This window comes from Poecilia reticulata, linkage group LG12 (genome assembly GCF_000633615.1).
Source record: "Poecilia reticulata strain Guanapo linkage group LG12, Guppy_female_1.0+MT, whole genome shotgun sequence".
NCBI classification, from domain to species: Eukaryota; Metazoa; Chordata; class Actinopteri; order Cyprinodontiformes; family Poeciliidae; genus Poecilia; species Poecilia reticulata.
Genome location: NC_024342.1, coordinates 7,597,334 through 7,624,741, shown reverse-complemented (window position 1 = coordinate 7,624,741; position 27,408 = coordinate 7,597,334). Strand labels below are relative to the sequence as shown.

The following is a 27,408-nucleotide window of genomic DNA, read 5'->3' as shown; positions in this document are numbered from 1 at the left end:
TGAGCACAGATGGGATGATTGAAAATTTCATTGAGGAATGATGGAATAGATCTACATGTAACAGTGGCAGAAAAGTCATTACACCCGAGCGCCAGGCTCCCTGCCTCTGCTTTAAACTCTCCTATTTTGTTTCATGTAATAATTTATTTCAAAGTTTGTCCTGTTTTTCTTAAGAGCCTGTAATTTAAAAAGCCAAGTTACCTTTTCAGCACATATGTCATGTATATATATATGTTGTTTTTTTTTTCCTTCTCTTCATGCCTGGCCAGACGTCAAACATGAGCATAAAGCTAAAGTTTAGCCTTATAGGGCTAAGTGTTGATTTCTCCATCTTGTATAAGGACCGAGGCTATAATAATTGTGAAAAGTATATCTTCTTACGCCTGACATCTAAGTGCAACTTTTCGCTAGATGTTTACAACCCTTTGAAAAAGTTGTCATTGACTTTATCTCATTATTAACTCATGAGTTCAGACTTGGCAACGGCATGCACATCCATGAGTCATTTAAAGCTATTAAAGAGCAGTTTTCTCATCTTTCCAAAGGATGACATTTTCAGCTTTTCTAATTAGTTACGCCATTATGATTTCTCTTCGCTAAAACCTTTCTGTTGTCTGCGTCAGTATTTGAAGAAAGCTGCTGCAGCTTTTTTTTTTTTTAAACCCAGAGAATTTTAATCATGCGCTGCGCGTATAATTAGCAGTGGAGGTTTAGTAACCTCATTAAGAGCAAAAAAAAAAAGGCTGAAGATGTGCGGCCTTGTTGGACACCCTCCCTCTTGGACCCTGCATTAGTTTGACCCAGGAATGAGACGGGGCCCCAGCAGGGCCGCCACTCGGCTCAGGCCAACTCATAATGGTGCTTTGCTTTTATAATCAAAGACTTCATGGCATTTCGGTGTCCTACTCCATGCTCATTATGCTTTGCCCCCGTGTCAACTCCCACTTCCTGCATTGCCAGTGTCTTTTTTTTCCCCCCTAATATTATTTTGCTGTATAGTTTTACTTCTCTCCAACTGTTTTAATACATCTCATACTTTTCCCTAATGCTTTACTCCATAAGATCATCTGAAGAAATGTAAGATATTTAATACATTCCTCTTTATGACTCAATGGCAGCGGTTTGGGGGATCTGTTACTTTGACTGAATCTTGTTCCATCATTCACACAGTCTCATGGGACACCCAGAAGTCGATTTATTTGAAGAGCAAAACAATTCACATCTAATCCTGCTCTGTTACAAAAGAGAATAATATTAGAGTTGGTCCGGTCATTTTTAAAGAAACTTTTTTTCTCTAAGGTTCTGTACATATCCTATAATGCTCATTACATATAAATCCAGTTGGGCCCAATGCCTGAAGCTGCAGTTGACTTCTTTCATATTTTTTAAATAGTTTTAGTCATATATGCATTGCAGCTGTTAAAGTGTGCGTTATCTTATGAAACTGAGCTCCCCTCTTGTTTGCACGGGCAGCTCTTTGTACAGAACCAAAGATAATTTACACAGAAAATACCGACAAGTCCACCATTAATAGTACTTTTATGTTAAATGTGCTGAAAGCAGAACAAGCAATTCCAGTAAGAAAAAAAAAAACAAGGTGGATTCAAGGGAGAGGTCTTGTGTAGTTGTGGCCTAGCTGGTGATTTTAACACTGCATTTCCTCTCCACTCGATGTTACTCAGAGAAGATCACATGTTACCTTGTATTTCGAGCAATTGTTTTACACAGAAAGATTAATGGTGTTGCATTTGTTCCTATAGCTCCATTTATTGGGGAACCAATTTGTTTTCTATGTATTTCTGAAAACAAATAAGACTTATTTTTATCGCAAAGGCAAAAAGAAATCTGTTATTTTCGTGTTTTATTAATGAAATCTAGCATGCTGACAATGTTGTGTTTTGTGCCAACATGTTACTTAGCTATACTGGTATTAGCTTTATAGGATTAAAACATATATTACACAATGTCAGAATTCAGTTAATTGACTCTTTTGTGTGCTAGCAATGGCAGTATTAACGTTTCTGTTTTCTATCTGTTCCTCACTGCATAAATTCCACTCCCTCCCTGCATTTGGGTCGATGACATGCGAGAGTGCAAGCAGAAAGAAACGAGGGAAATTTTGATAAAATTACAAGAAAAAATTATGAAAAACTTTCATACAACAAAACTTTTTTCTGTGAGGAATACAGCACAATTGAAGAAGAAAACAACGATGATCAGAGCAAAGACTTTGAGTTGCAGGGGCACACGGCCTTGCTTCTCTGAGTCAAAGTTTGAATGTCATGCCCTCTATTGGAGATTAGTCTTTCATCTCAATAAATTTGAAGACATGATGCCATAGAAAAATGTCACTCCCACATCTCATTTCTACATAAGTTAAATGCTGAAAATTTGACATCTGGATGCAGGGTGGTTGACACTGAGAGAGGAACGTAAGGAGCCTCACACTGGCCATTAATTATCAGACCACTTTGTGGCACTCAGAGCATTAAAATTAGTAGTTAAGATGAGCAAAAAATATAAAAATATATATATATTTAAATCAGGGCAGTGACTTCACCTAGTCTGTCAAAACAGGAGGGCAACAACAATGGTGCTATGAAAGATCTCAGGAACATCCTTTCATTTTCTCATGTTTAGACCTTGTAACATGCTAACAAGCCATGGTAACTAATGATCTTCATAACTTAAATCATCTTTATATTTCCATTTGATTGCTTTGTGTGTTTGCCATTCAATGCCATTTTCTTCTTAGATTACTTCTGTATAATCGTTCCCAACTCCTCCTCCTGTTGGCTGGAAATTAACCAGTGAAATTGAGCTCAATGGGAGAAAAACATGCAGAACACTGAAGGGAGATGATAGTCTAGCGGAACTGTGTAGGAAGGCAACGACCGGGTTGAAAAGTTGTATAAAATGGACATAATCCCTTTGTGAGTTGTAAGGAAGTGAGTTCCTTTTAGTTATGAGCGTATTTGTTTTGAGGCTTTCTGAAAAGACCGAGTTTAAAAAAAAAAAAAAAATTATCCCTGTTGAACATTTTCAGTAGTTCAACAAGTTATTGTTGGAACTTGAAAATAATCTTTCAAAGTGTTCCTGGCTCCAAGTGATTATGGCAGAGCTATTATGATAAATGCACCCTTTTTATTCTACGTCAGTGATCTTCGTGAATCATTTCCTTGTGCTTTTTCTTTCTCTTCTTTTTTTTTTGCTGCCAACATGTGCATTTTGAAATGCATTAATGTATAGTCTTGACATTTTACAGTAGTCTTAAAGGTAAAGTGAACACAAACAAAAGGTCATTTTGACTAAGTTTAATTTAAAAGATTCGAATAAAAAGACAGAGAACTTTCATCATTAGACGTCTGCCTTGTGTTTTTTGCATCAGAAGTCTATTTCTATATCTGACTCATCACTTTCTTGGCTTTCAGTTAACTTTGTTGTTTTTTTTTTCTTTGTAAAACCTATGAGCCATATGCACATTTAGAGATTTCCATATGTTCCCCTTCAGCCTATAAAGTTGTTTCAAACGTTTGACAAAGCCAGAAGGTTCTTCCTTTAGGAAGCATTAATGTCTGTAATTATATGATAATCCATCCAAATATATCCTGTCATGGTTAAACCATCTAATCACTGGTTTTCTAATTGAACCGTGCATTGTGTTTCCATTTTAGCTGCTTTAGATAACAGTTTTGATCACGTTGCATTCTCGGTATATGTTTTGTTTTTTCCTGACAATTATTCTCACTGGTTTAGTTTTGGGAGGATTTTCCTACAGGTCCGTCTCGGCTCACGAACCTCATTTTTGATGGATTATTACCCCGTGTAGTACTGCATCTATAGAAGCGACTTGACAAATATGTTTAATTTATTGCTGCCTTCTAAGATGATTGTGTTTTTGGGGCGCAAACCTTGAAGCGTAGTATCCATGTAAATGCTGCACGCTCAAACGGATCTTTATTCCGGCACGTCGCAGCTCTGCCTGCTAGCCGAGGCTCCCCAGCTCATTTTGTTTTTACCTGAGAGCGCCTCTAAATATTAATGTGGTCCTCTCTCTGAATTACAGCCTTGAAGGCCTGGCAGGTCTGGCAGCATTTGTCTACCTGCCCCCGCCTCCTTTCCTCCTCCCTGCCACCTCTCACTTCGCCACTCCAGGCTCAGTCTCTCCATCCTGAAGGTTAATTTCTGATTATATCAGACGTGATGGTTTGTTGGATCTCATTCTTCTCTCTCATGATTTCCCAAGCCTAATCCCGCCTCTTGAGCAAAATCCCCCTCTTTTTATTTTGCCCAGCGCAAGGCGTCAGGGAACGTTCAGCTCTCACAAAGGCGTTGGGGTTAAAAGCAGAGCTGAAATGTAACATTGACATCTATCTGAGCTATCTGCCATCAGATAAATGGCTCTTTTGCGACAGCCTGAAATCAGCATGACTTTGGAGTTTTAAATTTCCCCACGACTCTCCCCTTCGTATCACTGCAATGGATCTGGTCTGAGTGGGATAAACAAGCCTGCTGACGCAGCCGAGGCAGGGACCCGAACAGCAGGATTTCTGTTTGCTGTTTTTTGAACATTTAAAATGTGCCAGCATGATCAAATTCAGCCTACTTAGACACGCTCTGCCCTTGAAATGCTCTTGAAAGAATACTAATGGTGAAATGTGCAACTGGAGCGGCTTAGGAAATCAAAGCCATACACTCTGATTAAACAGGCAAAATGAGACAAAAAAAAACACAATAAAAAGAAAAAAAACAGTAACTAAAGGAAACGAGACACTGTGCAACTACTTCCTGTGGCTGTACACTCGCGGCATGAACGACACCATTCATTCAGCCATGTATTTGCTAAACAGATGATCCAAACTCTGCGTGCAACCTGATTACCAATCATCACAGTCAGCAACAGTTAAATGTGAGTCACAGCACACATTTTGACAATCTTCAGTCAATTGACTGAAGATTGTCAGTCTTTTTTGTCTGTTTTGTCTGCCTGAATTATTTATGAAGCAAGCGCAATGTTGAATGTAGGAACCTACATATGAAGTTGTAAAGTGAATTCAAACTGTATTTTCACTGTTGCACCCTTTGTGGCTCCTATTATACGTTGGGTTTCACAACTTTCTCTTGAGTTGCGTCCTCCAAGGAACAGACAAGTGTTTTACTTGAACAAGATTTAGTACCGAAATGAATAAGGAAAATTTGTAATGCAGAAATACACGAAAAACACAAAATACATAGGTATGCAAGTTAGCTTACGACCACTACCGAGACATCAGTAGAGTACAGAAAAATACCAATGCACAGCACACTTTTCAATGCATTACTTAAATCATGTTCAGAAATGATGCACTTCCTTGATTGGTCTATGTAATTTGACCAATCAAGGTCAAATTACATACCTTGATTGGTCAAGGTATGTAATTTGACCAACTCATGCTACAAAGCTCAGGCATGATCTACAAAGCTCATGCCTGAGCTTTGTAGCATGAGATGTGAACAAGTTTGAGGTGTACGGATCCTTTTAAGGCACTGCAAATTAATCACTTTAGTGACATAATTTGATGAAAACAGTTTATTTGTGTGTGTTACTAACTAAAATAGAGAAGGCACACGGCATATCTTTAACACATAATGTCTTTCTGTTCCGTTTTGATGCTCGGGTGGTTGCCACTAGTTTGATCTGAGCTGGAAAACTGTTTAAGAGAAAATGGCATTTGTTTTAATTGCAGCTACATCTCCATGCGTCATTGTGACCTGACAATTAGCTTTACATATTCCATGTTCCACCAGCCCCTGCCTGTCCTCATCCATTAAAATTATACATCCGCTCATTAATAATAGTCATGATGGAAATGAGCAACAGGGCGGGCAAGGAGGACCTCAAAACAGCCTTTGAAGAGAGCTTTAAATCAAGCTCAGTTGCACTCGTTGAGATAAACAAACATTTAATTAAAAATCTTCGAGCTACATTAGAAGCAACACGAGCAAACGTGTGTCGCCTCTCTCTCACGGCGCGCTGTGAGCTCAAGCGCTGCCGGGAGAGGCAGCAAGAGACAAAAGCGACCGGTACTCGTTCATTTGAAATGAGTGCTGGGATGTATCTGGTGCTACGGAGAAGGAAGTGACAGCTGGTGTAGAGATTGCAGCAACTCGGCTGACGGCGGAAAAAAAGAAAAAAAAAGACGCCATGTGGGGCAGTCACAGGCGCGTTACCGCGGTCTGACGATGGATGCATTTGCAAACATGTAAAAGTGAATGCTTTCACATCATTAAATTCACAGTTCCTGGTAGCTACGGACATGGTCGTGGTTTGTCACATTTAATACAAAATGGGTCAGGAAGTTGTGGAAAAATGTTTAACTCAAGCAAATCGAGGACCAGCCAACGCTGTGTATGATTTGGGGGTTCGCTTGTAACCTGAACAGAGTAAGAAGCACTTTGAGTGTCTCCTTTATCTCAAGTGGAGTCAGGTTTGGTTACCTCTCCCTTTTTTAGGTTCTCTATGCATATTCCACAGAGTGGAGATAAAGTACGGATGAATGAATGGATTTTGTCTTGTTTAGAAAAGGAATTTATACATCTATACAGGTATATTCAGGTATTTGTATGTATTTTTTACATACATAGTGTTGCCTACATTAGAGGATCAACACCGGGATACCATGGTGACAGTGGTCTGTCCACGACCCGCTAGCCTTGAACAAATGTTGGTTTTTTGCTCCTAAATGTTGTTATTTTCACATCCAAAAGCCTGACATTCTGTGTAAAGAGAAACGTTGTCAAACCTCATGGAACGTAAACCAACCACTTCCCTTTGAGTGAGCATATAGATCGAAAGCTAAAAAGCTTTGTTTAGGCTCAGACAAAACCAGAGGAAGCTTTGGGCCGTGTTGCTAAAGAGAAAAGACTCTAGAAAGAACAGAGGAACAGAGAGAAACCACATGTCTTTTCAGAACTCCAGGTTTTTCAGGGCACATTAATGGCGTTAGGAGGTTAAAACACACTTAGTGCACCAACAACGGGGATCAGGAGTGGACATTAAAATCTGTGTGTGAATCCTAAAAAATATTTAAAACATAATACATCAAGACAAAGTTTTAAAAAAACACTGCTGGGAATCAGAATTTGTGATCTTAATTTGACTATGGGAATTGATGAAAATGAACTAATATGGCAGCCATTTTATTAAATAAGGCAGACAACAATCCAGTTAAAAAAAAGAAAACACAGCGGATTATTTCTTTCCACCTAAAACTATTTTAGCGCGGCTTGAACTGCCCCTAATTCAGGAAGGGAAAAAATAAATAAATAAAAACATTCAGGGCACAAAATACATGTATTTTGTGGTGGATTAACATTTAATTATACATTGCATGAGAGCTCTACCATAATAACTTTCTCTCTTCCATCTCACTCTATCACTTAATAGCTCCATTGGGCTGCCACAAAAGCAGCAATGCTTTCTACTGCTGAGTGCTTTTGTGGTCCTTTTTACCATAGCTTTGTACGTTTGCAGGCTCCAATTAAATACGACCCATGACACTGAAATAATTTTAAAAGAATGCCCAAACTCGGCTGAGCTGCATCTCGTTTCTCCCGGGGTTTTAGTGCTGTCATTGCTCTGTTAGGAGTCAAAGAGAATAATTATCTTCCTCTTTTCACACTGTCAGCCTAAACACCATTCATCAGATCTACAGGGCTGCATCCCTACCTCTGCAGAACTCGTGTCAAACCTCCACCGCCTGTGTCAGTGTGAGGCGGCGCTCATTAAAGCCACTAGATTTAATTTAGAGGGAAAAACAGAAAAAATGCTGGAGGTCTAAAATATGCAGCTCAGCGAGCTATCCATAAACCCGAAAGATTCAGAGGCAACAATATGTATTAATAATATATTGCAAAAAAAAAAATGTCTGCCTTCAAAGATGAGGCAAGTGATTCCTGGAAGCAATAACGAGGGAGCTGCTGGCAGCACGAACATCCAGGAGATCATCTCACCAAAAGCTGGAGTCGGCCTTGGGGACGGCGTCCTGTGTTCACAGCTAAACTTATAGCGCTGAGAGTTTTCAGACTTGAAGTACTTTTGAATATTGTGAAATCAGCCGGTTGTGCATGTCTTCTGTCTGTTGGAAGGAGGATAATGTGCATGAGTGCAACTAAAGGGAAAGAAAGCGTGCAGGCCTGTCATCCCTTTTGTGCTTCTTGAAACGTACAACAGACTTGGGACCGTGGCAGGCCCTATTAGAGGCCACGAATTATTTTATCTACAGTCTTAGGATTTGCCGTTCGGGGGCAAAAAAGGAAGAAGGGATCCAGGATTTGCACTTTTCCCAGCTCTGAGTGTTTGCAAAAGGATCCTCATGAGCTCCCCTCTTCAAAGCCTTTCAGTGAAATGTGTTAACCAGTCTGTTTCTTTCTTTCTATTTCTAAAAATCAGTCCAAAGCAAAGTCCCGCTCAGGGGTTTCTCTACCTGTCTGTCTGAATTTAGAGTATTTCTTGGAAAATTCTCTTGAAACTGAAATTAGACCTGCAGGAGTAAAGTTTGCAAACTGGCAGTGTGTATGCACACAATCTTTTTTTTTTTTTCTGAATGTGAATTCTCACAGCCCACCAGCACTATATAATTTAAAAATATATATGTTTCTACCTCATCTGCACAATCTGTGTTATGGAAAGTACAATGGTGGTGGAAAATGTTTTAATCACGTTAATTGCAGAGTCTATATGGAGTTAATCATGTTTTAATCAAAAACCGAGTATCAACAAACAAAGCAACTTTTTCAATTCAAAAACCCTTTTTGCCGCAGAGTTATTCAATAACTAGATATATGAACTCAACAACAAATATTTGTTTTTAATCTGCTGTTTAGGTTATTTAACCATCAAATTGGTGGAAAGTGCTATTATATGCATTCAACTTTCAAGTGATTCTGATCCGTCGTGGAGTTTCATAAAAAACAAAATGCTTTTATAGAAATGTGGCCTCTGAAAGCTAACATTGCAATTTGGGGACGTCTGTAATTGATGCAACATGTTTTGAATGTAGACAACATGATCCCAAATTACAAACAAGGTAATTTTATGTTTAAAAATTAAAACTTATAGTCCTAGACCAGTTCCCAATCTTATCCCTGCTGAGGGAGAAAAAGCACACACAAATGTATTTTTTTTTTTCATATATTAAAAGCTGTATCAAGTTTTTATAACAAGAAATAATCACATATTATCCTTTCCTCGCATAGTGGCAGCTCCCTTTTGGATAAGAAGGCAGCAAAGGCAATGTGCTGTAAACCCTGTGTTGTAAATACCAATGTTGGCCACTGGAGACTGTGAGGTGGGAGGAACGTGTTATTCAAACACATCTGTCATTCTGTCTCAGTAACCTTAAACAGAACGTGTCAAAATATCACGATGAATACACAAAATCTGCATTCTTATGTGAAGCTCAGTTCTTCCTTTTGTCTTCAGCATGTTTTGCAACAATGCATAAAGATGCACTAAGAATGAAATAAAACATTTTCCTTTATACCTTTGATGGGCCAGAAAGTGATGATGACATTTTAAAGGAAGATCCTGAGCACGGCGACAACGTATAAGCTAAATACACTCCCAGAACAATTGTAACTTGTTTCTTCTTATGATTTCCTCTGCATCATTAACTTCAGCTTACATTCTAAATTTATTTCACACAGAAATGTGGTGAATAGCAATTAAAAACCACACGAAATGCTCAATTCCAAGCGAATGTGCAAATCATCGGTTTCTGTCAACGTTTTAAATGATTTATAGATATTCAACATATGATAAACTTGTTTTTTTTTTTATAATCCCCACTTTGAATAAAAATACCTTAAAAATACTTCTTCGTGCAAAAAAATTTTCTTTTTTTTTCCCCCGTGGATAAGAGTTGTAAGGAGAGCATAAAATCACAGTTGAGCAAAATATGTGTGCTAGCTTTGATAAGGCCTTAGCAGGATGTGTTGGTTCAATATCTTGCCGAGTACCCCAAGTGCTTTTGAGCTTTAGGTCAGCAAACTCAAAAGCTACACATTCTTCTAAATGTTCTGCTATATAGTAGCATACAGCAGCCAAACACCATTACACTGCTATCAGCAGAATTTACTTGTCAGCATAGTGTTCCTTTGTCTTTAATGCTGCTAGTTTCACAGCAAATATAACAAGATGCACTTTCCTAATTTTTCACCAACTGTATTATTATTTTATTTTATTTTTTTACAAACATCTATGAACTCAGTCTATCTTTGTTCGATGGTCTGAAACATTGAGAATAAAGCAAAATGAAGAGAAATGCCTTGATAATAAACCAGGGCTTGATGGATTATAACTTCAAGCTCCTAGTATTTTTAAAGGTGATCAAACTTACAAATATGTTCACATCTGTATTCATAGTTTTATCAGAAAACTGTAACCGCAAGACAAAAGTGCAACACTATCAAACAAACTAAAAATAAAAAAATGAAAAGAACAAACTGAGCAGTAATAAAGTTTGGTCAGATTTAAAGCAGAGTAAGGTTATAAAATATTATTCCAAGCTTAAATATCTCTCAGAGCATTATTCATGATCTAAAAATGGAAAGAGAGCGGCGCAGCTGTGCAAACCAAGGCTCAAGACGTGCATATGTGATGGATCGACACACCGGAGAGAATAGAATCAAACCGTAGTTCCACGTTGACAATTTTCAGACTTTTTTCAGTTGAAAAACAATGTCTCCTTTCTCTTCCACTTCACAATTTCACAATTATGCACTTATGTTGATCACAGTTCCTGCAGAAACACTGAAAAAAAATGGTTTTAAAGTGACAGGATTGTGAAAAAGTTAAGGATGCCGGAACATTTTACTCAGATTTCTCATTAAAACTTCATGTGAACTCGAAGTGAAACGTGTCACAGTTGCAAACAGACGTGCCTGTGTTGGGTGTGTGACTGTCGATCACAACAAATGCATTTTCACTTTAGTCCCAACCAAATGTCACATTTGGCTCAGAGAGTTCAGCACACACCTGCCTGTGTTTTTCTGCCCGCGTTCTTATCTTTCGATGACTAGAGGAGAGCCGGCGATTGCAAGTCTTTTTGTATTCCCCAAGAGGAAGCTCTTCCGCAGACCCCCTCAATCAGGACGTGGCGGACACCCTTGGTACCCCCCCCCCACAGTAGGTGAGGGCCACTGCAGCTGTCCTTGTGGTTGCATGAGAGCAGCCCCGTTGTCTCCTAACTCCCCCTTTATCGACAATCTCTGTGGAGTAAAAACAGCTTGACAGGAAGATTAAGCAGGAGTAGGGGGGGCATGACAAACGAGGGAGGGGTTGGGTTACAGTAGTAAGGGATGGCGAGGAGGAGGAGATGGAAGAGCTCTGCTCCTTTTCTCCTCTAATGCTGGAACAGTCTCTGGAGCTGCCCCCCAGCAACAGAGGGAGAAAAGCATGATGAATAATTAACTTTGAGAAATGTCACAAATGGCAAAGAGGAGTGTAATATTTCCTCTGTTGGGTTTAGAGATCTGTTTTTCCTTTTTTTCCCCTCTCCTTCTTTCTCTTTATGCCCTGGAGTTTTGTTGAGGCTGTGAGCTCAGACCTCCGAATCGTCCCGTAAAAGCATCCGATACGTCACCCCCACTCACACACTTTTTAAATAAAAGCAAATAAAACATTAATATTTGGACCTTTTAGCACATCCCACGAAGATGTTTTTTTCTTTTTTCCTTTCTTTTTTTTTCTTTATGAAGTCATTGATGTCAGTCTCATTAGCTGGAAAACTGCATTTAAAGTGCAGGAATCCCTGTTGGTAATGGTTTAATCAATGTCAGGAAGGCTTGCACTGTGTTTCCCCTCTCCGTCTCGAAGCAAGCGTGCCCTCTCGGAACGAATAAAAGATCAAAATAACAAATTACTCTCTTCAAGTTCTAAACAGGCCAAGTTTTGTCCTCTTTCCTCTCAACCTCAGAGCTGCGAAAATGAGTTATGGATTGCTGTGACCTAGTTTAAGGAGCTAATTGCGTATATATATCATTTGTTTTGCAATTTTAAATGTTTTTTTTTCTAAATCTATTTCCGAAGACACCAATATCTCGGCTCCCAAGTGTAACGGTGCTTCGGTTTTGGTGTCGGTCTGCTTTTCACACGCAGCAGAGAAGACGCACTGCGTCCTCTGTCCATCCCATATTCATAATAATGATCAAGATGAGGATAATTGTAGGATTTCAGATGAAGTGCTATTTTTAACAGCAGTGAAGACACAGTAGCCTTTAGCTACTCACTGTTGCAAGTACAAGTGAAATTATAAAAATGAGATCCTTCAAAGTGCTAAGAAAAGGCATTCCCCTCCTGAAGGATCTCCTGTTTCCATTGAGTGTTCCTGTTCATCAAATCGATCTTATTATGATAAATTTAGTAAAGTTAAAAGAAAAAGAAAAAAAAAGCTTTTAAATCATAATATCCACAGTGAGGGCCATTATTCCCAAATGGAGAAAATGTGGAAGAGAGGTGAACCTTCGTAGGAGTGACCTCTAAAATTACGTCAACATTGTGTCAGTGACTCATCTCTGAACATCTAAAGTGATACAGACCTTACTTGACCATGTGAAACTTCTGAAGGGATGTTTACCTGTGACAAGAAAGAAACTAAGGTTTTCTAAGATCCACATTTGCCAAAAAAAAAAAAAAAAACATTTTGATGATCCCCATTGCTTTTGGACAAACAATTCTGTGGGCTGACGAGGCAAAAACTGAGCTTTTTTTTAATGCCGTGCTTCCATTTACATCTGTTGTGGCCAACCGGATCCAGGAACATATTAACAGCCAGACATGGTGGTGGCAGTGTGATGATGTGGGCTGCATTGTTTCTTTAGGACCTGAAATCACAAATAGGGCAGAAAATCTTCAAGTTTTGATGCGTTTTTCAAAACCACTTGGACATCGCAGCTGGACGATTATCCAAGGCAAACCTCTCATTGGCTCGAAATGGACAAAATTATGGTTTGGGTGCAGATTTGAAGGTGACGAAACTTGTTAGGAATCTATTTTTGCACATTGGGCCAGGGTTGTTTGGATAACTTTTTCTCTAAACTAAAATTTAAATTTCCTTGAGAACTGTATTTTGTATTCACTGATCTTTTCTTTGTCTGTTAGATCTGACAAATGTAAGGCTGATGAAACTCATAAAGAACTATAAAAGAAGGTAGATACAAAATTTTTGCTCATCACGTTGCAACCAGGTTAATGAGATTCCTTATCTGTAAATGCATTGATTCTTTAAAACGACTTCTGGTTGTGTTGTTTAATCTGCCTTTCAGACGACGTTAATTACGCCTGCATTGTATGTTGGCAAAAGGCCGACATTCATCTTTACAACACAAAGGTCGGGACCTTAATGATGTACATAGTTGGACCTATTATGCTGCCAAGCACTCAGAAAAGCTGAAAAATGTAGATGGTGCTTGATTATTGTTTCAGTACATATCAAGGTAACAATGAATAATGTGCAGTACTACAGTATACATCCACACATTAACTTTTCAGAAGATGATGGTGATCAACATTTCATCTGACTTTCTGAAGACTTTTTTGTTTTTGTTTAGGTAATGGCTTTTTTTTGTCTTTCTTTCTGTATAGACGGATTATTTCAGTATTTGAAACAACACATTGTTTCCAGTGTTTAACTTTTGACTGGGTCAGTTTGGATCTTTGTCAATTTATACTCACAGATGATTTTTTATATATATTATCCCAACCAAACTCCATACACAAGCATTTTCATGTACAAAAGATTTTGGATATACATTTTTCCCTTGTTGGTTCAGCACTTTGATGAATTATAAAGATAAAAAGAAAACATAAAAAACTGAAATTGCCTGCATAATTTTGTTTCTGTTTATTGTACAATACTGTCATCCCAAATGTGATATGATTCATAGAACTGCAGAATGGCTGAAAATATATATTTTTTAATTATTATTATTATTATTATTATTATTATTATCAAGTCTTTTTTTATTTCCTCCAAGTATAAATAAGAATCATTAAAATAAACATTTTAAACTGTTTTTCTCTCCTTTGGGAAGACGGCGTGCGATTATTTACCTCTTTGTTTATTTTCAAACTGCAGGAATCATTGCTATGTATAATTTAAATTAGAGTCAAGTTTCTGGAAATTAATTATTGCTGTCAGATTTTTGTTTACCATTAATAATGCACTGTAGGCTGCGAACAATAAATCAACATAAACAACAACATGAAACTTGTCAGGAAAAAAATATATATAGGTGAAACATGACTACTCAGCTAAAAAAAATACATATATATATATATTAATTTTACTGAGCTTTTAGTTAATGTTAAATCAGTGCTGAAAGAGAGCAGCAGGGCGTCCCCTATGGAGCAATCAGCATGTTAATACTGCAGCAAAACACCTTAAAATCCTCCCTGGCATTGGAGTTCCTTTCAGATACGCTAACAATAGCATTTAATTAGCACACACTTACACCTGAGCATTAAGACTTTAAGCAGCAAAGTCTCTGTTGTTATTTCTCTTGTCTTCCTTTTTAATTATTCTGAATTGGCGTCTCGCTGCGATTCTCTGGGGCTTTAATTAGGAACTGAATTAAAGTTGTGTAAATACAGTTGGAATGCTGGAGAGTCTTTAAATAGAGCCGTGTTGCATCTGCAATTTCAGCTTCCCTTTTTTTCTGGAAGAGAAAGCGTTCAGAGTCTTTTGAAGTTTGTCAAATCGCTGCGGGCTTCTTTTCCCCGAGGTGATCTCGCAGATTGATACCGTTATTTTTCTCTCCAACGTCGTCTGCGACACAAAAAGCTATTTCTGTGAATTAGACTTTTATTTATTTTATTTTATTTTTTTGTTTTGTTTTGTTTCTCTAAAGTTGTGTGAAAATGTGTAAAATATGTTGTTTGCACCCCTGCGTCTCTGCTTTCTCGTGCGTCAATATACTTTTACAAATAAAGGAACTGGGAAGCGTCACGCATAAACTCACCTGCCCGTGGATGCGTTTAACGCCTGATCCTCCTACTCCGATTGTCTGATTTGCTTTGAAAACCAAGAGCATGAGATTCGCCTCCCATTGGGCTGTATAAAATCCAAACTAAGTGCCTCGGCCCAGACTGCAGGCTTCTGCCTCGGAATAATAATGGGCTCTTTCAGATGTGTTTGTCATCAAATTAGCCCTCCACTTCAGACAAGGTGCTCTCAGAGAGCAGTTCTCGACAGTGATGGAATTCAAATTAGGCCGAGTCCGTTTGAGCTTTTTAAGCTTGAAACAAAAAAAAATAAAAGAAAGAGAGAGAGAGAATGAGTTTAATTTGCAGAGGTGATGTACGCTGTAGGAGGTAAAGAAATCAGCACTTTCCGTCCCGCGTTCCAGCTTCTCTTACAGCGATCTATGTCTAAAGTCGAAGCTTTCCAAGATTACGTGTGTGCTGTCAAGTAATTTTCTCCTGATCAAACGCTTATATTGAGCATTTCAAAAGTACAGTACAGCCAGACTCTTTAGCACATCCTGGAAACCTGATTCATTGTTAGTCTTCCTACTTTGAATTTTTTGTCTTTGAGACACCCAGGTAGAGTTCTTCCTGCCTCTCTCTGCTTGACATGCTCTTCCTCTTTGATACCTTTGATCAACCCAGGAGGGGAAAAGTTGCCTTGAGAAGCACCATCACTCCAGCACAGCAGGGGGACACCTTGAGCAGGAGGGAGCGCGGAAGAAGGGATGGAAATTCCTGTTTTCTTCCCCTCTGGCACAGTCTGTCTTGCAAGCACACGCTCTCTAAAAGGTTCAGCAATAATTTAAAGAGTAATTTGGGACTCAAAATAATTCACATGAAAGTGATGGGTGTAAACAACTATTTTACCATGGGTAAAATATCTGTGTACAGTGCTGCGAAAAGATATTTGGCCGTTGCAAATTTTGACTCTGCTACCAGTAAAGACTTTTTAGTAAAGACTTTTGAAAAAAAATAAAAACTTCTCAGGGCTGATGAGACAAAAGTGAAATGTTGTGGTTTGTTACACTTGGTTTAAAGCTAACACAGCATTTCAGTATCAGATCCTGCTGAAAGCAAAGCACAGTGGTGATAGAGTGATGGCCTGGGGTTGAATTGTTGTTTCAAGACCTCAGAAATGTCCAGTTTTTTATATAAATTACTAGAAAACACTGAATGAGCTCTTGGGTTGTGAACAAGGACAATAATCTGAAGCATGTTAGCAAGTTCACCTCTGAATGCAAAAAAGAAGAAAAATGATACTATGATGATTTTGGTGTTGCCAAGTCAAAGTCTGGACTTCAGTTCATCCTAAAATAGCCTTAAAAGTGACTGAAGTCAAATAATTCTGCAAAGTGATTACAAATAGCACAAGCCTTTGATAGCCTTTTTTTCTGTTAACAAATGAATATATTATTTAAGAATCACATTCTGGATTGACTGAGCTTGTTTTTGATGAGATGGTAGCACTGTTGCCTTGTTGCAAGTAGATGGGGAGTTTGAATCCTGGCCTCCTTGCTGAATGGAGTTCACATATTCTCTCTCTGGGTACTCCAGCTTCCTCCCACAGTCCACAAACTTGATTGTTAGGTCAGTTTGTCTCTCTAAATTGCCTTTTGGTGTGTGAACCGTTGTGTCTCCTGTGACAACCGTGCACAGGAGCACTTTGTATTGCCTTGTTGCCTTCTGCTATATAAATAAAATTACCTTTACCTGTGTGTCTGTGTGACCTCCCTCTCACCCAGTGACCGCTGGAGATAGCCACCAGCTTCCCTTCTGACCTGCGCAGACAAGTGGATGAATGGATGAATATTTTAGTGAGAATAATGCTACTTTCACATTGGGAGCATCGCTGCTGAAGATGCATGGCCACTAATAAAACACTGAAGTCAGGAAGATCGATCATCTTGCTGCATTGTGTTGGATCGCAAAGTTGCACGAATGCAAACACACCGGCTATTCTTAAATATGGCCAAACTGCTTTGACCAAGATAGAATATTTATTTTAACTCTGTGAGGTGAGATCAGCGTTTATGTTGGAATTTGTTTTTTAAGTATACGGAAATTAGCAACGAACTATAATGGGGGGCTTTTTTTATACTAAAACAAGCAAACACCAAAATGAGTTAAAATTACTATTGAAATGGTTGAACCTTAAATACATTTGTATAAACTACAGATTCCTCTGACAGAACATGTACTGAAGGAGTTAAACTTTAAACTCAGAGCCCATGCATCCCACTAAATGATGGATTTTGCTTTAAAAAAAAAAAGTCTCCAGCTTCACTCCAAACAGCCGTGTGAGTGCATCACTTTTAAAAGAACTCCCTAATCTCATTTCCGAAAGAAACCCAACACATCCAGAGAAAGGCTCTAAATGGGCAAAAAATATATATCTTATTTCCAGAAAATGTATGGCGGTGAGACAGGGGGACTGAAATAGCTTCAGATTGTCTGTTGAGAACAAGCAGGATACTTTGTAATGGATTGTTTTTGTCTGGGTGTCACTCCTTTTTTTATTTCATTTTTCTCTTTTCTCCCCTGCAGGGTTGAAGCAGATCCATGCCCTGTCCATCCAGGGGAACTATGAGCTGCGCATCGACTTGGAGGACTTTGAAAATAGCACCGCGTACGCCCATTACGGCACCTTCGGTGTGGGTCTCTTCTCGGTGGACCCTGATGATGATGGATACCCTTTGACGGTTGGAGACTATTCTGGCATCGCAGGTATATGTCCTACGTAGGCTCTCATTTTCTTGCGAGATGTGCCGTGCTTTTGCTATGACAAGACTCTTCAAACTGAAATCTGGCTACTGCTAAAAACAGAAGCAGGGGACACCTACAACCGACTCCTCCTCCATTCTCCCTTCAACTGTGAGAGCAGTGCAGTATTTTTACAGCGCAGGAGGCGTGTCCGATGCTTAAGGAGTGCAGTTTGTTCCACACACACACGTACACACACCTACACACAGAGAGAGAGAGGGAGAGGTACAGAAAGTGGTGTTGTCTCTGCTCCCTAACCATCAGATCCAAGCCAGCTACCTGTCACCTTGATTAAATTACTGGCAATTAATTGCACAGCTTGACCTGCAGCGTAAACAAAAACCTGCCACTGAAATGAAGAAGCAATTTGAGGGACCTGTGGGGAGCACCGCTTCGAGAACACCGAGAGAACGGGGACAAATATGAGAGACGCAGAAGGGAGGAGTCGGGTTGGAAGGAAAAGCCAGAGGAAGCAGGTGTACCGAAAGATGAGCTGGGCTAAATAAAAACCCGGCTAGTTCTGTCGACAGTGCCTTGCAACACTGTTAACAAAACACGTTTTATTGGGATTTTATCTAATGGGTAGCTGTGAAGTGGAAAAAAATTATGCCTTGTTTTTTTTTTTTGTTTTTTTTATTCTTTAGAAATAAAACTGAAAAGTTTGACCAGCATTTTTGTTCCATCCAACTTCACGCTGAACTTAGCATAACATTCATACACTTTACTGATTACCTGTATGATTCATCTAATATTTCGGATTTGATTCAAATATATGATCTCCATCTGAGATCATCAAATCAAAACATTTTAGTGTTCTTCCAAACTCGCGACCATGGAATGCAATGCCCAGTCCTTCCTGCAGAGTTCGGACTTTCAAAAAGCAACTAAAGGCATTCTTACTTCTAGAATAAGACTTTTCGTTAAACCTGAGCTGTTACGACATAAACTTTTGCTTACTTGCTTCAGTATTCGCAAAAAGTCCCGTTTGAATGCAGTCCATCTTAGCGATTTCAAGCTCCCCAGACACCATGTTGGCTTTTGCTGCTATTCTTATTAGGACCATTTGCTGCTGCTGTCCTTCTCTCCGATCAGCCGACAGGTGCTCATTTGCACCGTGAGCAGCTGGATCGTAATGGGCATCAGAGGAGGCTGCCGGCCCCCTCAAACCACCAAGGTGACACCCAGTGCCTTGTAAATGAGCCTTTAAGTGCCACTGTTGTTTTTTCCTCCTCTCCCTACGCCCTCTGGACATCAACCTGTTGTTGACACCACTGGGGGTCCTCCCATCTCCCCTTTGCTCCGTTCACTAAATATTTTCCTACTAACGGCAAAACGGATGGGAAAACACGAATATGAGGCGTGCCGTTAGGTTATTTTTTCGTCTGAGAGGGTTACCATAGTAATGCCGAATGGGGAGTGTGAGCGGGGCAGAGCAAGAGAGAGGATGGAGGAGCTTCACAGCCACAACCTGAGCAATTAAGCGCCGTTTGATGCCCTCTCTGGCTGTTAGTGATCACCCGATGGCTGGTAAGCAGCCTTTCATTCGACTCACAGCTTTGTCCTTCTTTTCACTCTCTGGCCCCCGATGTGAAGTCAGCTTTGGAAATAAAGGGGAGAAAAGAGATGAACGGAGCAGCGTGGGGGGAGTTCATTGCACATTATGAGCTCTTTGAACATCCATTTGCAAAAAGAAATCAAGAAAATTCTGGCTTACTGCTGCATCTCTGAGGACGTTCCTCTCATTTTACTTGTAAGTCTTTAAAAGCAGGGGCTTTTCGGAGCCGTTATCGTCGTTGAGAAATTGCCAGCGAGAAATCTTTATGTGGTGGGACGATGTTTCCAGCTCAGCAATTTGATTGTGGGGATCAGACTTAGCATCCAGACCATGATTAAGGGCACTTGGCTGTGCCGCATCCCTGCAGTGGTCTTACATCACTGTCATATTCACAATCGGGGGCTGGAGAAAAGCAGGCCCTCTCATTGATTATGCTTTTAAAGCTTTTTGTACCAGCAGAAGGAGGGGGGGGGGGGATAAAAGATGCCCTGAAGAATGAAATCAAGATATGACATTATGCCTCTGTTAAAACATTTACATTGAAAAATAAACATTAAAGCCTCTCTGAGTGCCACATATTCAGATGAAACCATCAAGTGTGTGTTATTAAAAGCCACAAAGGTCACAAAAGAAAGTTTGATGAATTGGCTGCCACGTGACCTGACCTCCCGCTTCAGATAGTGAGAAGAAAATATTCTTCCGAACAGTGGAGCTCCATTTTTATTTCTTTCATTCTGTTTACCCTAATGGGCAATTTATTATTTTGCCTCTTTAAAATAACTGTGAATATATGCAATCAGAATGAGATCAAAGAAAATAGTTCTTTATACACATCTTGTTTCTTAAGTAGGCATGAGCACAGTTCCTCGCTAACTTCCCCATTTTTAGTCACATCACAGCCCTAAACTTTATGTGATGCACCAACTCAAAGCTATGTATGATTGTAAAGTGAAAAAGGTTAGGGTTAGGGTTAGGGTGGGTTTTTGTTAAATCGCTACACAGTTCAATTCAAATGGATTATTTAGGAAACCAAAGAAAGGAAACCGACATCTTACTTTGGTCTCATTTACAAAACAAAACCCCAAATTGCCCAAAAATTGGAACCAAGTCCTCCGGAATAAGCAGATGTGACAACACCTTGTCACAAATTGACAAAAGTAAAATCGGTTAATGAGACCAAAATGTAACATTTTAGCCTACATGCAAAATGCTTCTTTGCTTTGGAAAGCCAGTCAGAGGTGATAGGAAGTGGATGTATGTTAAATACAGGATGATGCAAATAAAAATAAGAGTGTTTTTGAGGGATCCAACTGATTTGAAACCGGGATGGAGGTCACTCTTCCAGCACTGCATACAGCCACTTCGAAAATGTTAGAGTTTAGACCAGTTTAAAACGGCCTAGTCAACGCACAGACCTGAATTTTAACAGCAATCTCTGTAAACAAGTCCACCGGACTTGTAAAACTTACAAGTTGCTTTTTATAGCTTGACCAAGCTACTTTTCTTAAGATGTTGGAATGTGCAAAGTTGACAGACATAACCCAAAGAGCTGTACCTATATTGCAGTAAAAGATATATTTCTTTTGCTTACAAATTGTGAAAAATCTTCGTATTCCTTCCACTTTCCTTATTAAGGCCACTTTGCATTTGCGCACCAAATAACATCTGAACAAATTGACGTTTGTGGCGCTAACTAACGTGACAAAACGTCAACAATCACAACCTTCTGCTTGCTTTCAGGCGACTCTCTTCTGAAGCACAACGGCATGAAGTTCACCACCAAAGACAAGGACAACGACCACTCTGAGAACAACTGCGCCTCGTTCTACCACGGCGCCTGGTGGTACCGAAACTGCCACACCTCCAACCTCAACGGCCAGTACCTGCACGGCCAGCACACCTCCTACGCCGACGGCATCGAGTGGTCCTCCTGGACCGGCTGGCAGTACTCCCTCAAGTTCTCGGAGATGAAGATCCGTCCCACCCGTGACCCCGACAATAAATAAAACTCATAAACAGGAGGAAGAGGAGAAGACGAGATGTTTTTTGGATCATTCAGAAGAAATATATATATATTAAAAAAAAAACAAAAAAAAGAAAACATGGTTTTTGACAGATTGGATTACGTGTCTTTGCATTGTTTATTATTTAAGTTTAGTTGACTGCAGTTGGCTCCATAGCTTCCTCCTCATGTCTGTTACTGCCACGACATTTTTTTTCCGGAAGATTCTAACCATGATGCCCGTAGTTTTGATATTTTACCTTATAAAACGGCAAAGCCGAGCCCGGAGCCCACAATCTACTTTGCTGTCTTTCCTCAGTCTACAGCTGTGGTCCAACCCCTCTGCAGTATCATCATATTCTCTTGACTTTGACCCCCAGCCCAAAACTTTAGGAGCTACGGTTGAAGAGCGTTCAGTCACATGTAATGGAACAAGACCAGCCCCATCCCTAAACGCCAGGCGGAAGATGCACATTCTTGGGTTTCATCTGCGTGAAGGGAAAGCTCACCGGTGCACTTTGATACATTTACATCCCTTATCTGTGTGAATGAGACCCAGCAGGGTCGTGGCAATGAGAACGCTTCCTCAAATAATGAGGGGGAGACAGAGAAGAGGAGGAAACGAGCTCACAGGAGTAAAATTGGCTGAAGGAAAAGGGGGACGGAGTGCACCAAAGGGGACGAAAGGCAAGCGAGAGGAGAACTAGGAGGCGCAAAAAGGATGGAAAACGAGCAAAGACAAAGAAAAGAGACAACGGAGGATCTCGTTCGTCTGACGTGGGCCATTAGGGAGCATATTGGGCACTTTGTCTGATCTGCCTGCCAGCTGAGTACCGGCCAACCGATGCAACATCGCAGATGGAAACACAGCACTTTTTGTGTGTGTGCGTGTGTTTGCGCGGGTGATCGTGTGTGTGTGCACGTCTCTGGCTGAAAGACAAACAGACAAAGCTCTCTCTAAGACTCTGTTTCCTGTCAGGAAGTCAGAAGAGTGACTTGACTGAGCACATTGTAAAGCACATGCATGGTTGGCGCACCTTCGCTCAGTCCACATACGTGTCCGATTTAAGAGAGGAAAGGTCGCGTCAGATCGGGTTTGTAAAGAAATGGAACGATTCCACTTTCCCAACTCATCAGACTGTCCTCTCGTCTTCAGGTGTTCAGTATGAGATTTTTTTTTTTTTTCAAAATTTATTTTGTGCACGTAGCTTTTTTTCTGCCATCATGCAAACGTAGAAAAAAAAATTGATTATCAAAGGGGAAAAAATATTTTCCTATTGGCTGTTTTTTTTGTTGTTGTTGTTTCCCTGAGTTCAAGTTCTGCAGTTTCTCTTGGCAAAACTCAAAATTGCCTCAAGCTGGAATAAAAAACCAGAGACGGGGAAAAAAAAATACAAAGCCATCACATTGGTGAAAAAATTGTGCAATCGCTGCCCTGTATTTATTTTTATTTTATTTAATTTTAAGCTCCGTCAATCCTGTCAAAGTTTTTTTTTTTTTTTGGATGATGTAAGAAAAGCTTTAAGATATCTGTAGATTCTACTGTACAGCGTGTATGACTTTCAGAGCATGTGAAACATTTCTTACTATGCGAAAACACAACAAGAGAGCACACGGACTTAAGAAAATCCACCTGTGACAAAGGAAAAACTTTTTCTCCTCCTCCCCGTGGTCGGCGGTGGGGACTACTGATCTGAAGGTTTCGCACAAGGAAAGATGAGGGTTGTGATTATCCCTCAAGCACATGCTTTTTTTTTCCCTTCTTCTTCTTTTGTGAAAGAACAATGCAAGGCACGTTTCAATATTTGGGAACATTAGCGGCCTCGCAGGACACCTGCAACCTTCTACTTTTCTGAATTCTCTTCTTTTGGACAGCAAGACTGGATTGCGTCTTTGAATGTGCGCCGAGCTTCATGTGTAGCACCAAGCAATGTTGCGTTGAATGCCTCTGACGCTGGACCAGCTGTGAGTGTCTCCGGACGTCGCCGTCACGCAGCGCCCCGTGCTTTCTGCGACATCGGCATGTAAAATGCTGCCCAGTCACGACTCGGTGGACAGCTGGCCCCTTTCTTCTTCATCAAAAGCACAGACACTCATGTTATAAAAAAAAAAAAGAAATAAATACTGGGAAAAAAAACAGATGTTATTATGGCACAGAGTTTGAGGACTGACTTTAAGTTTGTAAAGTAAGGCATATAAAGAGGGAACTGGACTGCGAGTGTGAATGTATACAAATATTTGCTTGTGTGTGTGAATGTTTGTTTCTCTGCTTGACAGAACATGTGTGTTTGTGTGCATCTGTTGTGTGTCTGTGCGTACACATGAACAAGAGCATCTAAATGAATTTGGATATCTTTGGAAAGTAAATTTTCTTTCAGTTGTACAATTTTGAAAGAAAAATGAAAACTCATATTTTATAGATTTAATAGCCACAGAGTGTAAATTTTGATAAAAAATGGCTGGCGGCAAATGAAAACCCACAATTCAATTGATCATAAAACTACAATATTACATAAGACTAATAAGAATATAAATTTTTGAAAGAAATTTAAAAGTATGCCCACTTTGTACAGTCATTGAATCGGTTAAAATATTATTTAAAAGTATATTTGTGTACCTTGACCCACTAGTTCGAACACATTATTACATAATTACACTTAAAGTGATGTTTTAATGTCTGTTTCGGTCAGTCGTGTTTTTTTTTTTGTTTTGTTTTTTTTGACAGGTTATGAAAACACATTTGAGACCACAACATTACATCAGACCAATAAATGCATCCTTAAAAAATATTTTCAAAAGGTACTTAAATTTTAATTCGACAAATCTTATCGGAATGCATATTATTACTAAATACGATTGTATCTGCACTCAGTACGTGGTAAGGCCTCTTTTTGCATGAATTACTGCGTCAGTGCAGCGTGTCATGCAACTGATCACAGCCTTAAACTTGTCTGTATTGTTGGCTTGGTGCGTTTTATCTTCCTCTTGGCGACACTCCATAAAATCAGATGAGTTTGCACAGTGATGCCATTGTAATTAAAGGAGCAGTCTGTCCATTTGATGGTTTTAGCAGGCGGGTTTATCAGGTTTTGGTAACTGAATGTGAAAAGGATTAGAAAATTATTATGTGAAATTATTACCAACTAAAGGCCAGCAGCCAATTTAAAGAAAGCAGAGGGTTTGTTTACTTCTTCTCCATTTCAATCAATCAATAAAATTTTATTTGTATAGCACATTTCAGCAGCAAGGCACTTCAAAGTGCTTTACATAATTAAAAAAACAGTATGTGACGTTGAATAAACAGTAAGAAAAAAGAGATTTAAAAAAAAGCAGATTAAAAAATATAAAAATATTAAAACCCGCACCCCTTTTAGGACTTCAGTTAAACGTTGTCTAACTGGGATTCTAACCCTTTGGGACTTTAGTCAAAAACACCATTTGACAAGGCCTCCAACCTCTAGGTTTTTAGTTGAAATGCCATCAACTGAGATTCTAAACCCTCTGGGCTTCTTTCCTAAGGATTTTTAGTCAAAACACCGTTTGACAAGGACTCTAAACCTCCAGATTTTTCAGTTAAACGCCGTTTAACTGGGACTCTAATTCTCTGGGATAATATTTAAAGATTATTAGTGGTATTCTCAGAACAAGTAGGTGTACTTTTTCCTTCCTCACAACTTTCTGTTAACACGACTGAATACAACTCCATTAACGGCCTGTTTAAAAAAATAAATAAATAAAAAATGACCTTTTATATCTTATGCACCCTGTGGAGGATGTCCTTACTGTCTGCTTAACAGCCTCTACCATTATTGGGTAGGCAATAACATTATACATCATTTTAAAAAAGAAATTAAAAAGTTATTAGTCCTGTGTAATATTCCATTCCAATTACCAAAATGAACAGAAATGTCTGACATTTCATCGAATCATTGAAATGTATCCCTCTGTGTAATGAATCTATACGAGTTTCGCTTTTCAAATTGAATCGCTGAAACAAATCAACTTTTCAATTATGATTCTAATTCACTGCGTTGCACCTGTAAGGCACATGCTGCGGTTTACACATGCCGACGTGCGTGAACCGGACCAGAGACGAGAGCGGGAGGCGGAGCAACGTGACGCTTCTGTCTGACTAGCCTCCCTCTGCTGTTTGTGTTGATAACAGAGAGATTTACATTATTATATTGACCTATTAGTTATTGTTATTCTGATTGTGAATACCACCTACTGGTTGCTGTGCTGAACTGCGCCTGTACCTCTGAGCCCCGACCCAACCCCCCTTGTGAACCCGCGCCCCCGACACGTTGTGTATATGTTACTGCTATGTTCCCCCTTGTTATTTACAAGTGCAGACAGCTATTATTTGCCACGCCCTGATCTGTTTTTGTTGTGCGAATGCCTTTACAGTCACTTTCCCTCTCCGCTAGCTGCTGCTGCTGCTGCAGCAGCTTGCTGAGTCTCCAATGGAAGAGGAGATGAAAGAGTGAAATCAGAAGCTCCAATCAATCCAAGTTATCCTGCTCATTACGGAGCATCAATGCCCTCCCACTGGTGCCCAAACTTTCTATATTTCTTAGTGTGTTCCTACTTAATTGCCTTAGCCTCTGCTGCCAGCCCCACCCTTCTAAATTTTCAGGGTTTTTTTTCCTCCCACCCTCTAATGCTGTGTTTTTTCTCCCCGTTCCCGCCTCCGTTATCCAGCCCCCTTTCCCTCCATCCTCCGTTTCCTTCATTCCCAGCGCAGAACTAACTATGTTTTCTCTTTCTGTTATTTTTTTGGTGACGTAAAATAGATTGTTTTTGCTGAATCTTGATACTGTGTTTTAATGTTCTTGTCGACATTTAATAAACATTCACATTTTATAATTGGGGGAAAGCATGTGTTTTCTTTTCAGTCTCTCTTCATGTCTGTGCCTAATTGAATGCATTTTGTTGTTTTTTTTTTTGTTTTTTTTTAAGCTAAGCTAGCTAGCTAGCACATCTAAATAAAAATATTTTTCAAATTAAAAAAATCCTGATGGGAAGTTTTGGCGTAATAAACTTCAACTGGAGCTAATTAACCTTGTCAAAACCTAAGAAGAATATCTCTGTAACTCTTAATTGTTCATCTGAACCATTAAAACTTTCCAATAATGTGCTTAGAACGTGTTTTTGTTTTGTTGATCTACCTGTGTGAGACCGTTATCAAGATTAATCTGTAGTTATTCAGGAGAAATGATTAACTTCCATTTAGTTATCTCTTAAATCATGTGCCACCGTAATGGCTCTATAAATCTAATTTCTCCCAGCTGGTGTGTAGCAGCATTTTTCTACTTTTTTCTAAGCAAGATCTGGGGATTTTATCATAAAGTCATTGTAATTTAAAAAAGGTAATCCTTTTTCATTTCTACAATGTATGAGTATAGCACAAAAAAAATGATGTGATCTGTGGGTTCTAAAGTTATGTAAATCTTACTTTAAGTGTACAAAAATGCATAACAGAGGCTAAAATGTCCGTGTTTATTTAATTAGATCATGGCAGAAATGGAGAAGCTGTGTTTGATAAAACATAGTGCGCTTTAGCTACTTGCTAGTAAAGTAGATAGTCAGGTCCTCCTAACCAAACCAAATTCTGCTGATAATTTGATTATCTTCAACCTTGAGGATCTCTATATAGTCAGGAGCTACAGCAAAAATGCTGGACTAGAGAAAAAAGTTTTGTTTTAACACAATATCAGAGGGAATAAAATGCATGTCTATGCATTTTTAAAGAATATGGTCATCCATCGATGTTAGGACTTTAAAGTATAAAGCTTCCAAACAAGTTTGAGTTTGTCATTCTGCCATGAGGAAGATTGTTAAATGAAAACATTTAATGGAAGCTTTTATCTTTATAAGAGTGAAAACCATAAAGTCACTCGTTGCAAAGCATCAAAACTGCAAACAAAGAGTTCTGGCTCTTATCCTATAGACCCAATTTAGTATCTTTAACATCAAGTCGGACAATTGGAAAACAAAATGCGTAAATTATGGATTGTTGAGGATTAAACACAGCATACTAGCTGTCTAGAATGGTGCTAAGAGGCTGATGATGTTGCACGTGTT

At 39.3% G+C, this 27,408-nt stretch overlaps 1 protein-coding gene across 1 annotated transcript in view; it reads left to right on the top strand.

Annotated features, from left to right (window-relative positions):
* fibcd1b (fibrinogen C domain containing 1b) overlaps positions 1-23,461 on the top strand; it is a 125,565-nt gene extending 102,104 nt beyond the window's left edge. Inside the window, exons 7-8 of the mRNA XM_008423804.1 lie at positions 17,552-17,731; positions 21,063-23,461. Of these exons, the coding sequence (XP_008422026.1) occupies positions 17,552-17,731; positions 21,063-21,328 (446 nt within the window). The 3' untranslated portion in view covers positions 21,329-23,461. The remainder of the gene's footprint in view (positions 1-17,551; positions 17,732-21,062) is intronic.
* The last annotated feature ends 3,947 nt before the right edge of the window (positions 23,462-27,408 follow it).